The 16,440-nt window shown below is 43.9% G+C and overlaps 1 protein-coding gene across 1 annotated transcript; it reads left to right on the top strand.

Annotated features, from left to right (window-relative positions):
* Nucleotides 1-643: 643 nt before the first annotated feature.
* On the top strand, nt 644-1,681 carry LOC115088664 (trace amine-associated receptor 4-like). The gene has a single exon (XM_029596924.1). It carries the CDS (start codon nt 644-646, stop codon nt 1,679-1,681), a length of 1,038 nt encoding a protein of 345 aa, XP_029452784.1.
* The last annotated feature ends 14,759 nt before the right edge of the window (nt 1,682-16,440 follow it).

Below are 16,440 nucleotides of genomic sequence, written 5' to 3'. Positions count from 1 at the left end.
GGGTGGGGGATTTATTTTAAAGGGTCGGGGTGGGTTTTAGGGATGTTTTAGTGTGTCGGTTTTCCCGCCCTCCCCCTTCCCCCGATTTACGATTTTTGACGATAAATCGGGGGAATTCCTATTAAATATCGCCTCTAACGATTTTTGACGATTTAAAATATATCGGACGATATTTTAAATCGTCAAAAAACTATTCACATCCCTAATAATTTCACCATGGTAAAATTACACATAGCCATATAAATGTGTATATGTTGCTGTATGCAAATCTTTTAAACTTATCATCTATGTAACTGAGCAGGAATAACTATGTGTAATCAAAAAAAGGCTGAACCTGATGGATATGATTCTTTTTTCAGATTGACATAATGGTCCTTCTCCAATCTGTTGATGAACCTACTTTTCACCAAAGACATAAGCACACACCAGAAATGAATGAATCAGACAATTTAATTGGCTGATTTAGTTGATTTAGTTGTTTCAAGCATGTATTTTATACAGGAGCTATATGGTCCTCAAAAGGACTTTAATAACATCTAGAACTGTGACTAATGCTTCTTTATTTCCTTTCCCAGGAAAAATGATTGCATCTTTGGCATAAAACAAGTTGGAAAAAGTGTGAGATAGATCATATCATTGAATAATGAATTCCTCCAGCATTCTGAGTCAACAGAACATACAACAATGCTTTGAATTTGTGAATGGTTCTTGTCCTAAGGCCATCAGATCTTTAGTCAGTTTTTCAGCAATGTATATGACTATGATGGGAGCTATAATAGTCACAATGGGTGGAAATGTGGTTGTGATTATTTCAATTGCCCATTTCAAGCAACTTCACTCCCCAACTAACTTCTTAATTCTCTCATTGGCTGCTGCTGATTTTCTTGTTGGTCTCCTGGTGATGCCCTACAGTATGGTGAGATCCATTGATTCCTGTTGGTATTTTGGAGAGTGGTTCTGCAAACTCCACACTTGCTGTGACATCATGCTTTGTACAACTTCAATTTTTCATCTGTGCTTTATTTCTGTTGATCGTTACTATGCTGTGTGTCAACCACTGCATTACATCACCAAAATAACTGTCTATGTAATTGAGATGTTTTTGTTCATTAGTTGGTCAGTTCCATGTTTCCTTGCTTTTGGAATGGTTTTATCTGAATTAAGTACAAATGGAATACAGGATTATGTGGCTTCTATATCCTGCATTGGTGCTTGTTCATTCTTAGTAAATAAACTATGGGGCGTTTTGGCTTCATTAATATCCTTCTTCATCCCAGGCATTGTGATGGTAGGTGTTTATGTGCACATATTTACTGTGGCAAAAAAGCAGGCTAGAAAAATCCATAAAGTCTCAGCTATATCACAGTCTGTGTCTGACACAAAAAAGATGTCACTAAAAAAAGAAAGTAAAGCTGCGAAGACATTGAGTGTAGTAATGGGGGTATTTATATTATGTTGGTTACCTTTCTTTATAGCTACAATGGCAAATCCTTTTATAAATTTCTCTACCCCTGAAGACCTCTTCAATGCCTTCCAATGGTTGGGATACTTCAACTCTACTCTCAACCCTATCATATATGGTTTGTTTTATCCTTCATTCCAAAAAGCATTTAAATTAATCTTAACAGGAAAGATTTTTTCACCAGATTCTTCCACTATAAACCTTATTACCAACAAATAACAATAATGTACATTGTTTTAATAAATGTACTTAGAAGCATTAGAGACATTTTTATTTATTTATTTATTTAGAAACTTTTATATACCGACAACCGTTTGCACATCGTATCGGTTCACAGATAACTAAAAACTTTAGGCGTTGCCTTTACATGGAACAGTAAACTATGAACTAGGGAACAGCAAACATCTAACAGCTCATTAATAGTATTTACAAAGGTAGGAGACAGAATAGATTAACTACAGCATGGGAACTAGGAAGGCAAGCGGGGTAAAACGGGAGGATATGCAACTTCGGTAACTGGCAAGGCAAGGTTGGACAATTTACAAAATATTAGACAAAAGTTAGGTTGCAATAGCGTTAAGATCAGAGGGCAGGTGAGGAGAGGAGGAGGAAGGGAAGGAGAGAGATGCTATAAACGGCAGGAAGATAAAGGAGGTGTACTCAAAGATTTAGGTGGTTTCAGGAGGGCGGTTCATGGAGGAAGGAAAGGCCTGTATGAACAGCCAGGTTTTTAGGTTTTTTTTTAATTTAGCTGTGGAGGTTTCAGTGCGTAGGTCAGGGGGCATGGAATTCCAAATGGTGGGACCTGCTAGGGAGAATGCTCTGTTCATTGTGGAGCTGAGTTTTAAATAACACAGGCCTAAATTTATCAAAATGTTATAAATATAGTGGAAATAGCACCTGTGATAAAAAAAAAAGGGGCATGGTTACACTAATTTCTATGCTCCTGCATCAAGCTAGGTAGAGAGTACATTGTACAGATCAACTCATCTTTTACCTTTCATTGCTCAAAATGAGAGATAATCTTCAGTGATGTCAACTTTGCTGTTCATACCTCTGAGTGTATATGTAAATTGTCCCTCCAAACCTATCCCACCCCCACCAATCCCCACACTGAGTTAAAATGCCCTCTCTTACAGTGGTATAATTAGTAAAATTACTTATTGATCTCTACAGAGGTTCTCTCTCTCTCTTGCTCCATCACTCGCTCGCTCGCGCTCTCTCTCTCCCCACACACAGAAAAAAGTTATTTCTGGTATAGCATTATTTTTTAATGCACACATAAGAGCCATAAAGGGTATATTCAGCAGCTAGATTTTAGCTGGTGAGGTCATTATTAAGATAAAATCTAGCAGGATTAAAAAGAGACATTCTGAGGGCAATTCAGGGATGAGCAAGATCATCCTGCTAACTTAGCTGATTTTTATTGATAACCAGCTAGGTCAGCTGGATAACTTTAGGCCTGATTCAGAGCAGGTCTAAAGTTATGTGACCTGTGTGGCCAGAGAACCTCCTAGTCTTCTCTAGCCCTGCCAGTAGTTTACACTTCCAGAGCAGAAGCAGCGCTGTATTGTTGGGATTCAGTGAGTTAAGACCCTGCACTTGCCAGGGCTTGACTTTTAGTATCAGCGCTGGGATGGGAGGGTCCTGAGGTGGGTGGGGGTTGGCCTATGGAGACTGCGGGTGGATGGGATGGACTGGGTGAGGAAAGTAGGATTTATATATTTGTAAAATGGGAATGGGTTGGGGGGACAGGCAGCGATCTTCCAACCACGCGGTTTTAAATATTTTAGGAGGGGTTTGCAGGGTCGGGGGTAGACAAATGACAAGGCCATATATAAAGTTTGGGGAGGGGGGAAGAAAATGGCTGCAGGACCCTTTACTATTTTTTAACCCTTGCCTTCAAGAGTACAACTTCATTGGATATCTTTTAAAGATATTTATTTACACATTTTATATACCGTCGTTCTAATGAAGATCACAATGGTTTACAATAGTAACATACATATTAAAGGTCAACACATCAAGATTGAAATAAATCTACATCTACTTAGATTTCCTCATACATATAATAACTAACAGACAATGACAGCAGAATGTAATATTTTATATTATAATAAAATACTAACCACCCTTATTCAACAGGACATCCCTGCAACCATTCACACCACAAACATTCAACACTCCTCATCCAAGCACAAGCACCCGGTTAAGTAGGAAGTTATTCGGCTACACAATGCCGGATAACTTTAACCTGGCCATATTAAAATTGCTGGCTGGTTAGGTTTAAAATTATCCAGCTAAAAGTAGCTGAACAACAACGGGGATATTCAGTGGGGCGTTTATCCAACTTAATATACACTAAATGGCCTACTGAATACTGGCCTCAGAGACAATACCAATCAAGAGAAAAATGTATATATGCTGATTTTTCTTATCCTGTACCTGTTGAGTACTATGGCTATGGTGCACTACATTTGACAGCTGTAATGCCAAATGTTATTCCCAAAATATGCTGATTTCTCTTGTCCTGTACTTGTTTAGTACTATGGCTATAGTGCACTTCATTTGACAACTATAATTCCAAAACTAGTAAATAAAGTGACCACATTTTCAAATGCATATTTCAGATCTGGTGGGGTTTTTTTTGGGCAGGGGGTGTATTTCTATGTGGAAGGTCAAGGTCAGTTATCCATACCATTTTGGATGGGATCTAATCCTTGGACCCTACCCTAAGATCCCTGTCACTTCTTTTCATTTTCTGTCCTAACCCTCTTACATCTGCTCACTTATCTTTTCATACATTTTGCCCGTTGCTGCAGATACTAGTCTTTTATGGTGCACAGGTTGCAAAGTAGGCCCCTTAAGATACCTGTGCTAAGATCTTGTTTAATTCAGGAAAGGAGCGAGTATGCCAGGAATAGTTTGCACTGCCCCATAATAATTTCCGTAGGTGTGAGAATCAGCTACACCAATAATTCCATAGAAAAAAACTTTCCTATAAAAGTTACAGAGCGTCTACATTCTAATGCTCCTAATGGTCTCTCATCACTGCTCCTTGCAAACATTAGGTAGGCCATGTTGCTGTTCTAGAAGTAATGGTAGAGGCTTTGGATTGTGGGGGAGACGCGTTTAGGGAGGTGGGCCCTGCATGATAGGGTCATATTAGAAATCTCTTTGGCTGCGCCTCTTATATTCTGAGTCCTACCCAGTTATCCTGCTACAATGAGTCCTTGCAACCCTGCAGTTCCCCCACGCTGGACACAGCTCCCGGAACATTGATTCACCCCCTCCAAGAGGCCACACAGGCTTCACTTGGCAGGAAATGTTCTTTTTTCCCCCCGGTAGTCTCACTGTGACTCTATGTAAACAAGCCAGCCGCCTGCTACCTCATGCTTTGTGCACATGCAGCTCTAAGTGTGTCGTAGAAATAAAGCTGCCACCCCCTATTTCCACAACGTAATCCCTTGGATTCTGGAGGATAAGGTAGTATAGTATCTTTCAGTGTCAGCTGCAGTGGCGTGGAGATAGTGACACTAGTGGAAACAGGAAGACAGCCACTCTTTAGCTTCAATCCTCAGTTCTCCTCTCTCTACCAGCCCTGACAAAGAAAAGCTGTATAGTGAAGTGGTTCTATTCCTACAGGTGCTCAAAATATCCTCTGTGATTAGTGGCAAGTTTTAGAAAAAAAAAAAAATCGTATTTTTTTAGACGGTGATCATATGGATGGAAAATTCGGCTTCTATATGAAAGGACTTTACATATCAAATCACTTCAAATGGGCAGCCAAGGAAACATTCAAGATAAGGCATTTGGCCACTTGCAGTAGAGCTTGGCCACCAAACAACAAGTAGTTCTGGACTCAGTATTGTAAAAACTATTCTTTTCTCAACAATATTTTTAACAATATCAACACCAAGAAACCCTTCTAACTCTGGGGATCATTATTATATGCCTTCATTCTGAGCTTCATAGGGTTACAACACTGGAAAATGAAAGGCTTTCAGCACATATGTCCAAACAAATCGGCACCTATATTACAAATTAAGTTTTTGATAGAACACAGATGTCTACAGATGTGGTAACCCACAGCCATTTTACCACATCACTCTTGAAGCTTGCACTCCCCGTCCCACCTATATTTTCTTCACAAGTCCACTTAGTGTGTGGATACATAAGCACATCTTATGTGCTAATGAATCAGCATGATGTGATTTTATCATGAATGCCGGTATAAAAAAGCCTTAAATAAATAAATAAATAAATAAATAAATCTTAAAAAAACATAGGCAATCATAATGGTATGACAAATATCACTTCATACGAAGGACTGTCATAATCACCGCCCATAGCTGAGATGGCACATGATATATTTGGCAGGCAGACCAGAACTGTCAAGAAAATGAAAAAGGTAACATAACAGGCCAAACATATGTATCTGAAAGAAACTAGTATGCCTGAGTAATTGGCCTTTACAACAAATGTTTTTGTGTCAGAGAAAGCTTGGGTGGGGAGTCATCTCTATGAAAGCACAGGATAAACTGTTTAACATTGTGACCTCAAGAGGTAACATGGAAAGAAATATCCACTTTGAATAGCTCAAAATCACCTGATGCCAAATGCCAGCAAGGTGACACCTAAGAAGCTAGCAGCCTGACACCACTAGATCCTTGAAACCCTATATCTCCATCATACTCTGGAAGGAAACTTTTCAAGGGCTTAGTAGGGAATACCTAAGAATGTTATAGTGACCTGAAGTGTCACTCATATATTCCCAGTAAGTCCTATGCCACATCCCACTAAGATATAGTAGTAAAAGTAGATGCTGCTTTGTAAATGTGTGCTATAAGCATGACTGTTAGATGCCTTTAATAGTTATTCCTTGATTTTTAAAATGGCTACTCTGCCTCCTTTCTTAGGCCTTTTCTTATCCACAATTGGTACCTTTGGCATCATGGTAGTGCTTCTACTAATATCTAGTCAGCCAGTAAGTCCTGCAAAACAGCAAAAACCTTTCTTGATTGGTGGAGGAATTGCAGTTATGCAATACCCAATCAACGTATAGAATAGATCTAATTTAGTGGGAGTTCCAGGCCTAAACTTACATGCAAAGTAGTGTTCGATGATTTGGCTATGGGCCTGGCTTCTAAGTTGTGTAGTATCCCAATGATGTACCAGAGGACACACTGCATCATTCTCTATATTCTAGTTAATCTCCGCTGGACTGCATAGAGAGCTATATTGTGAAGCATACAAAAAGTAAGCACTATCTCTGCAACAGTGATTGAGTCATACATTAAGGGCCCCCCCAGCCCCCTGTTTTATCCAAACAGCAGATATGACTTTTAATACACCAAAGATGCATTCAATGATTGAGCGCATGGAAGTGTGAGCCTCATTGTAACTCCTCTCTGCTGGTATCCTAGGCACTGTTATAAGAGTGAGAAGCCATGGCTAACAGCCATATCCTGTATCACCTGTGCCATGTAAATAGAAAATGGAACACATTAACAGCTTACATTCTCATGTGTTGCCAGTGGCTTTCAAGGGATTCATCAAATCCTCAGGCCTAACTCTCAACCTTTTTTTTTTTCCAGCCATGGAATCACTTGTGGCTTGTATGTAGAGGAATGGCATCTGGCATCCTGTCCCCTGTGTGCATAACAGTGATGGGAGGGGCCAGGACCGCTGGACCACTAAGAGGGCAGTGGCATGCACACAGGAGAAAGACAAACCTGAGGCACAGGAAGAGATCCTTACAGTGACGGACTAATTGGTAGGGCAGACACAGTTTTAATTTGCACAAGAAGATGCAGAGTAGCACAGTATGGGGCAGAAGGTGTGACCTTGCTTCAACAAATCAGCTCAAAGCTAGGTCCTGCCTTCTACCTCATGTGAAAAGCAGAGTGCAAATGTGGCATGGCCAGGAGCTGCTGAAAGATGCAGAATCAGAGACAGTTAATTTGACTCAGCTTGACATTGTGCCCGCTTGTGGCCCTGTGGAGAGAGAGTTGGAGGACAGCACTGAGGACTTGTAGGATATTTGATAGGAAAATACAAGTGCTGTTGACTGGACTCAGCTGGCCAATTGTAATTATTCCAGTGGTAGCATTTGAGTGTTAAGGTCAGCGAGAGTCTGGGAGAGTATGGGAGGCCTCCCATACTCTCTGTTACGGCTGTGGCTGCTGTGCAACCGCCTCACCACCAGGGATCCCTCTAGAGCTGGCTTTCCTGACAGGCCCAGTCCATCTCCTCTGTCCACTCTATGCTCTGGGTGTGCCCTTATAACCCTGCCTGACAGTTGCCTCGGTGCTTCGGCATCGAGCTCACCTGGGCTCCCTGCTCTAGCCTGCCTTGCGTGGCCTTCGGGCCTTTCCTTGCCTTGCCTTGCGTGGCCTTTGGGCCTTCTACCTTGTCTTGCCTTGCCCTGCCTTCGGGCCTTCTGTCTTGCCTTGCCTTGCGCGGCCTTCGGGCCTTCTGTCTTGCCTTGCCTTGCGCGGCCTTCGGGCCTTCTGTCTTGCCTTGCCTTGCGCGGCCTTCGGGCCTTCTGTCTTGCCTTGCCTTGCGCGGCCTTTGGGCCTTCTGTCTTGCCTTGCCTTGCGCGGCCTTTGGGCCTTCTGTCTTGCCTTGCCTTGCGCGGCCTTTGGGCCTTCTGTCTTGCCTTGCCTTGCGCGGCCTTCGGGCCTTCTGTCTTGCCTTGCCTTGCGCGGCCTTTGGGCCTTCTGTCTTGCCTTGCCTTGCGCGGCCTTCGGGCCTTCTGTCTTGCCTTGCCTTGCGTGGCCTTCGGGCCTTCTGTCTTGCCTTGCCTTGCGCGGCCTTCGGGCCTTCTGTCTTGCCTTGCCTTGCGCGGCCTTCGGGCCTTCTACCTTGTCTTGTCTAGCCTAGTCTTGGTGGCCTTCGGGCCTTCGGTCTTGCCTTGCTTTGCCTTGCGCGGCCTTCGGGCCTTCTACCTTGTCTTGTCTTGCCCTGCGCGGCCTTCGGGCCTTCTACCTTGTGCTGTGTATGGTCTTCGGACCTTCTGCCCTGCCCTGCCTTGCTTACTGTGCATGCGGTCCTACGGGCCCTCTGCTCTATTGTCTGTGTGTGTTTGGCCTACGGGCTCTCTGCCCCGCTTGCGGTGTGTGGCCTACGGGCCTTCTGTGTGTGTGTGTGGCCTACGGGCCTACTGACCTGCCTTGACCCGCTTACGGTGTGTGGCCTACGGGCCTTCTGTGTGTGTGTGTGGCCTACGGGCCTACTGACCTGCCTTGACCCGCTTACGGTGTGTGGCCTACGGGCCTTCTGTGTGTGTGTGTGGCCTACGGGCCTACTGACCTGCCTTGCCCCGCTTACGGTGTGTGGCCTTCGGGCCTTCTGTGTGTGTGTGTGGCCTACGGGCCTTCTGACCTGCCTTGCCCCGCTTACAGGTGTGTGGCCTACGGGCCTTCTGTGTGTGTGTGGCCTACGGGCCTTCTGACCTGCCTTGCCCCGCTTACGGTGTCTGGCCTACGGGCCGTCTGTGTGTGTGTGGCCTACGGGCCTTCTGACCTGCCTTGCTCTGCCGCCTGCCCTGACCCAGCCTAGACCCAGACACTGCTTCTTGCTGTCTGCCCTGACCCAGCCACGGTTTCCAGCCATCCCTGTCTCTCTCCACCTGGAGCCACCCCTTTGGGTGGTGTTCACTACCCCTGAACTCAGCCCAAGCGTAACACTCTCAGACTCTCATTGACAATACAGGGGGAGGGGGGACTGGGAAAGTAATAGCAAGATTGCTGGGGATGGTTGTGGGAAGGGAGAGGGGGCTGGGGAGCAAGACTGGGAGATCTGTGAGGAGCTGGGGAATAAGACTGCTGGTATAGATGTGGGAAGGGAGAGGTGGCTGGGGAGCAAAACCTGGAGGTCTGGGAGGGGCTGGTGAGTAAGATTCCTGGGGAGGGTCTGGGAAGAGAGAAGGGGCTGGGGAGCAATACTGCTGGGGCTAGTAGGGGAGAAGGGGTTAAGGGACTTGACAGCTGAGGACTTGAGGGGCTGGCAGAGTATGAGCTTTTGGTTTTGATTCTCTGAGATGAGAAGTACCTGGCAAGTAGGAACAATTTGATTTTCTCTGTTGTTTTTCAGAAACATCTCTGGAAAAATGTATTTGTTTTTATTTATCTGGTTCTAAACTCTAGTCTGGCATTTTGGATTTTCCAGTTTAGCTTTGTCTCACTGTTTCTAGTTCTAATTTGTAGTCAGTTCTGTATTTGGTGAGGTTCAACCTGTGTTTTGCATCTGGGGACATAAGAACATAAGAAATTGCATACTGGGTCAGCATCTTCTTTCCAACAGTGGCAATCCAGGCTACAAGTACCTGGCAAGTACCCAAACACTAAGTAGATCCCATGCTACTGATGCTAGTAATAGCAGTGGCAATTTTCTAAGTCAATTTGATTAAAAGCAGTTAATGGACTTCTCCTCCAAGAACTTATCCAAACCTTTTTTAAATCCAACTACACTAACTGCACTAACCACATCCTCTGGCAACAAATTCCAGATCTTAATTGTGCGTTGAGTGAGAAAGATTTTTCTCCAATTTGTGTTAAATGTGCTACATGCTAACTTCATGGAGTGCCCCATGGTCCTTCTATTATCCGAAAGAGTAAATAACTGATTCACATTTACCTTTTCTAAACCTCTCATGATTTTAAAGGCTTCTATCATATTCCCCCTCAGCCGTCTCTTCTCCAAGCTGAACAGCCCTAACCTCTTTAGCTTTTCCTCATAGGGGAGCTGTTCTATCTCCTTTATCATTTTGGTCGCCCTTCTCTGTATCTTCTCTATTGCAACTATATCTTTTTTGAGATGTGGTGACCAGAACTGTACACAGTACTCAAGGTACCGTCTCACCATGGAGCAATACAGAGGCATTATGACGTTTTCTATTTTATTCACCATTCCCTTCCTAATAATTCCCAACATTCTGTTTGCTTTTTTGACTGCTGCAGCACAATGAACAGATTATTTCAATGTGTTATTCACTATGATGCCTAGGTCTCTTGCTTGGGTGGTAGCTCCTAATAAAGAACCTAACATCGTGTAACTACAGCATGGGTTATTTTTCCCTATATGCGTCACTTGCACTTGTCCACATTAAATCTCAACTGCCATTTGGATGCGCAGTCTTCCAGTCTCACAAGATCCTCCTGTAATTTATCACAATCTGCTTGTGATTTAACTACTCTGAAAAAATTTGTATCATCTGCAACTTTGATAACCTCACTAGTCATATTCCTTTCCAGATCATTTATAAATATATTGAAAATCTATGGTTCAAGTACAGATCCCTGAGGCACTCCACTTTTTACCCTTTTCCTCTTAGAATGCCAAGGTTTCGTACAGGAGACTGTGAAGTGAGAAATTGCCATGCTGGGTCAGACCAAGGGTCCATCAAACCCAGCATCCTGTTTCCAACAGAGGCCACAAGAACCTGGCAATTACCCAAACACTAAGAAGATCCCAAGCTACTGATGCAATTAATCGCAGTGGCTATTTCCTAAGTAAACTTGATTAATAGCAGTTAATGGACTTCTCCTCCAAGAACTTATCCAAACCTTTTTTGAACCTGAAGGTTTCCCAGATAGGGAAGAGGATACCTTTTAATGAACAACTCATGACATCGCTGCCTGTGACCCTGAGAACTTTCTTGAGGATTTTTGTATGCTGAAAGAAGAGGCAGGGTCATGCAGAACAGTAGGCTCATCTGTGTGTGCTGATAAAAATAGGACATATACTGACCATGTGATGGCTAGAGAAAGAACTTATCTCTAGCTCCACCCCACCAAACCCACAGCCGGTCCATCCACCTCCTTTTATGCAGGTGCAACCACCGGGTTTTCTTCTGCACGTCCTCAATCTATAAGGAGGAATAGAATGTCAAAGTTGAGAGTGCATTACAATTGTTACTGTGCCCTCCATAATGATATATTGTCATGCATTCTACTAAAAGTTCTTTTCTACTATATCAGTACGGCACTAGGACAACCTAAGGGAAGCAAATGCATCGGCTCTCAAGGAAAGAGCTTACCCCAAGAATGTTAACTCTGCTCCAAAAATCAGGAGAGAAGCCACAGCATCCATAGATATTTAAAAGACCAACTCTATGAGGGTCTGGGGTTAGCTGGCAACAAAGGGAATGCACAATATTATTTGGCCCTTATGATCCATCTCTCCTTTAACTCCAGCTCTATCAAGTTTTCTATTTCAACATACTGTGGATCTCAAAAAGAAATCCCAAGAGCTCCAATGACAAAAAGGGGGAAACGGGGGGGTAACAGCCAGAGCTGCACTACAGACAAGAGATGGTCAGAGGTAAGTATCCCCAATTCACATCTTCTAGGCTTCAGTATTGTCAACCAATGTGCAGCTTGCCTCACATCGCCACTATTGCCCATCTAGGCATCCCACCTAGGCCCAAAGCTGCAGCTATCACTTTCTAAGTACACCTAGGAAGCTCACACCTTACCAATAGGCTGCCCTTAAAGGAAAAGGTGGCAGATACAAAAAGTCTGGGTAATTGTTAGGCTTTAACAGAGGCAATCCTGAAACTAAAGCCACAATGCAACTCATTGCTTACTCTTGTTGTCTATTGGGAACCATAGAAATATAAGAACGTAAGAAATTCCTCTCTGTGTCAGACCAAGGTTCATTGAGCCATGGGCATTCTGTCTCTGACAGTGAACAGTTCATGTCACAGGTACCTGGCAGATCCCAGACAGCACATACATTTTTCTTTTGATTCACTCCCAGGGAAAACAATGGATTCCCTAGTTTACCTGGCTAATAATTTTTTTTATGGACTTTCTCTTCAGGAACCTGTCCAAATCCCATTTAAACCCTGCTCTGCTAGTTGCCTTGACAACATCCTCTGGCAACAGATTCCACAGATTGGGCACTGTGTGGAAATGTGCTTTCTATAATTTGTTTTAAATTTGCTGGTTGTTAGTTTCATGGATGTCCTCTTGCTTTGGCATTATTTGAAAGGGTAAATAACAATCCTTTATTTACCCATTCCACCCCACTCATGATTTTAAAAACTCCTTTTATGTCCCCTCTCAGCCATGTGCACATATGGATTTGTCTGATGTTGTGGAATATAAAACAAAGAAATACGTAAATACATTTCTTTTCCGAGCTGGTAAGCCCTAAGCTGTTTAGTCTCTCATGATAGAAATGATGTTCTCTCCCCTTTAGCAATCTGGTTGCCCTCCTCTGCACCATATTTAGTTCTGCTATGTCTTTTTTGAATTGGGGTGACCAGAACTGCACACAATGCTCAAGATATGGTCGTATGATGGATCAATAGAGAAGCAATGGTTGTATCTGTTGACCCTTGGGCTGAAGTGAGATTGGCTCTATCTGCAAGATGGAGCCCTATCAGTTCTCACCATCAGTAGGTGGACCCAGGCAAAGCAGAGACCGGCCAGGAACTTCACCTTTACCAGCCCGAGTTCCTCTTGGGTTAAGCCTTGGGGTGTCGGGGCCGGCAGGACTTAGGAAAGGGTCTCTGCAGATGTCTGGAGACATGGTCCAAGGCCGGAATAGGGTCATAAGCAGGCAGTGATCAGATGTATCCAGAGTCCAGGCAGGAGTCAAAAACAGGTATCTATCCAAGGAAGAGGACAAGGGATGGATAGGGCTGAGGCAGGCTGGGCAGGAAAGATGGGAACAGACAGGGCAGGCATAGGCTAGAACAGGTTAGGCAGATGAAGACTGGAGCAGAATCGACATACGAAGGCTAGAACAAGCTGGGAAGCAACATACACTACTCAAAGTAGCTGGACCTTCTGCTGAGGCAGGAGGCGTCAGATGAACTGCCCTTATATAGGGCAGAGCTAGTGACATCATCACTAATAGCCGAGGGACTTTCCCACCATAATACCTTTAAATAGGTCAATGTCGAACACACGCATGTCTAGGGAGAAGTGTGGTGTGTTGAGGCTGGCGATGACCTGTCGTATTTTGTTTGGTGGCATGTTGGTGGCCTTTTGTCACATCAGGAGGCAGAGTGGCTGGCCAGGCCACAAAGGTAAGGGTGGTGATTTGTGGGGGCAGCCCACGGACTACTGAATGCAACAGCAAGATGATAATTTCCATTTTATTCTCTATTGTTTCTTGTGTCAGTCCTAACATTATATTTGCTTTTTTAGAATTTCATAGCACGCTGAGCTGAGGATTTCAGTGGATTGTCCAGAAGGAGTGTAAGGTCCTTTTCCTGGCTGGTGACTCCTAATATGGAACCCAGTACTGGGCACCTGTCATTGGAATTATATTTCTCTATGTGCATCACTTTGCACTTTTCCAAAGTCTTTCTGCAATTCCTCGCAATCTACTGTTATTTTAACAACTTGAACTATTTTATGGCATTTTCAATTTAGTTCCCCTTTCCAGATCATTTATGAATACATTAAATAGCACAGGTCCTAGTACAGATCCCTGTGGTATTCCACTAATGACCTTTCTCCATTTGGAAAACTGACCACTTAGTCCTTCCCTCTGTTATCTGTCTTGTAACCAGTTACCAATCCACAAAAGGACATGCCCTCCTATCCCAAGACGTTTTAATTACTTAAAGCATTCCCAATCAGAATTAATTTTTAATAGAAACAAGGATACTTTAAGTTTATCTAAAGATAGAGATGTTAATGAAGGTATTTATCAATTAAAACATAATTAATTAATGTTACAATTGCTTTATTATTATTATTATTATTATTATTATTAAGGCTTTTATATACCGACTTTCTTGATACAAATCAAATCAATTCGGTTTACAATGAACTAAGCAGAATATACAATTAACCAATCAACAAGAGATACGGAGTATACAGTTACATTATAACAAGGAAGCTTTAGTGATTCAAGACAATTAGATGCACATTAAGGGGCGGATTTTAAGAGCCCTGCTCGCCGGTGCGCCTATTTTACATAGGCCTACCGGCGCGCACAGAGCCCCGGGACTCGCGTAAGTCCCGGGGTTCTCCGAGGGGGGCGTGTCGGGGGCGGTCCCGGTCGTCGCGGCATTTTCGGGGCGTGTCGGCAGCATGTCGGGGGCGGGTACGGGGGCGTGGCTACAGCCCGGGGCGGTCCGGGGGCGTGGCCACGCCCTCCGTACCTGCCCCCAGGTCGCGGCCCGGCACGCAAGAGGCCCGCTGGCGCACAGGGATTTACGCCTCCCTCTGGGAGGCGTAAATCCCCCGACAAAGGTAAGGTGGGGGCTTAGACAGGGCCGGGTGGATGGGTTAGGTAGGGGAAGGGAGGGGAAGGTGAGGGGAGGGCAAAAGGAAGTTCCCTCCGAGGCCGCTTCGATTTCGGAGCGGCCTCGGAGGGAACGGGGGTAGGCTGCGCGGCTTGGCGCGCGCCGGCTATACAAAATCGATAGCCTTGCGCGCGCCGATCCAGGTTTTTAGCAGATACGCGCGGCTCCGCGCGTATCTACTAAAATCCAGCGTACTTTTGTTTGCGCCTGGAGCGCAAACAAAAGTAGGCCTATTCGCGGAGTATGAAAATCCGCCCCATACAGTTTCTAAAGTAGCACAGCAGACAGATCATTGATTAAAGGTTTGAATAGATTTAATTCAGAGAAATTACATGCTATCTACTCATAGACAAATAGCATAGTTTCAAACCTTTTTAATAAAACTTTAAAATTTGTGTCTCTCATCATGCTGCTAAACAGCTATTGAAGGAGCTGGATAAATTCTTTTCTGGAGATATCCATATCTGAGTTCATTCATGTGCAAGGCTGAAAGACTCAGCAACTGGATACAAGCATATCTGATTTATGTATTTAAATATATTTATATTCCATATTATTGAAATCTTATGCTAGGCAGATCACAAAACATAAAAATATCAAAACAATTTCAAACAAAGCAAAACAGATACAGTAAATAAAAACATTAGGTCCCGTGAAATCATCTTTGCAAGTCTTTCTCTACTTTATAGGTTAAAGACTTGCTTAAATAAGTAAGCTTTTGGCTGTTTACTATAAATCTTGTTTTTGTTTTTTTTTTAGAGGTTCCCCCCCACCCCCCTCTAGCAGATGGAGACAGAGAAGTTTTCAAAACAAAACTCCACCTTATATAGGATGGTGCCACCTATATTCCAGCAGTATTACTCAATGTCAAAGCAGAATGGCTCTCAAAAAACCACCATAACTGAAAACAAATCAATCAATAACTGAGCGGACTCGCCCTTACTGCCATTCGTTCCCCAGGTGGGACTCTGGACTGATCCATGGTACCACAGGAACGAAAATTATGAGGTAAGAAACTAATTTTCCTTTCCCTGAATGTCCCCGGATCAGTCCAGACTCCTGGGATGTACCAGAGCTTTCTTACCTGGGATGGGATCTAGAGAGGCCCGCTCTAAGCACTGCTTCTCCAAAGCCTCCTTCACCTGGTGCCTGAATATCCAGTCTGTAGTGTCTGGCAAAGGTATGCAAAGACTTCCAAGTCGCCGCCCTGTAGATCTCCTCCGGTGAGACCATTTGACATTCTGCCCAAGAAGCTGCATGCAAATGGGTAGAATGAGCCCAAAGACCAAATGGTACAGGCTTACCACGCAGCAAATATGCCAAGCCTATAGCCTCTTTCAACCAGCATGAAATCATAGCTTTAGATGCCATAATTACTTGTTTCGGACCAGCCCACAGCCCAAAAACATGGTCCATTACACGAAACGCTTTAGTAACTTCCAGATAACCCAACAACGCCCGATGAACATCCAGCTTCCATAAGTCTTTAGACATAGGGTCTGACCGTTCCAAAACGTGAAATGATGGAAGCTCCACTGACTGATTCACTTGAAAAGCAGACACCACCTTTGGAAGAAAGGAAGGAACCATCTGCAAGGACACACCAGAATCCGAAATTCTCAGAAACGGCTCCCTACAGGATAGAGCCTGGAGCTCCGATACCCTGCAAGCAGATGTGATAACGATAAGGATAATCACCTTTAAC

This window comes from Rhinatrema bivittatum, chromosome 3, assembly GCF_901001135.1.
Source record: "Rhinatrema bivittatum chromosome 3, aRhiBiv1.1, whole genome shotgun sequence".
NCBI lineage: Eukaryota > Metazoa > Chordata > Amphibia > Gymnophiona > Rhinatrematidae > Rhinatrema > Rhinatrema bivittatum.
This window is presented reverse-complemented; position numbering and strand designations above follow the sequence as displayed.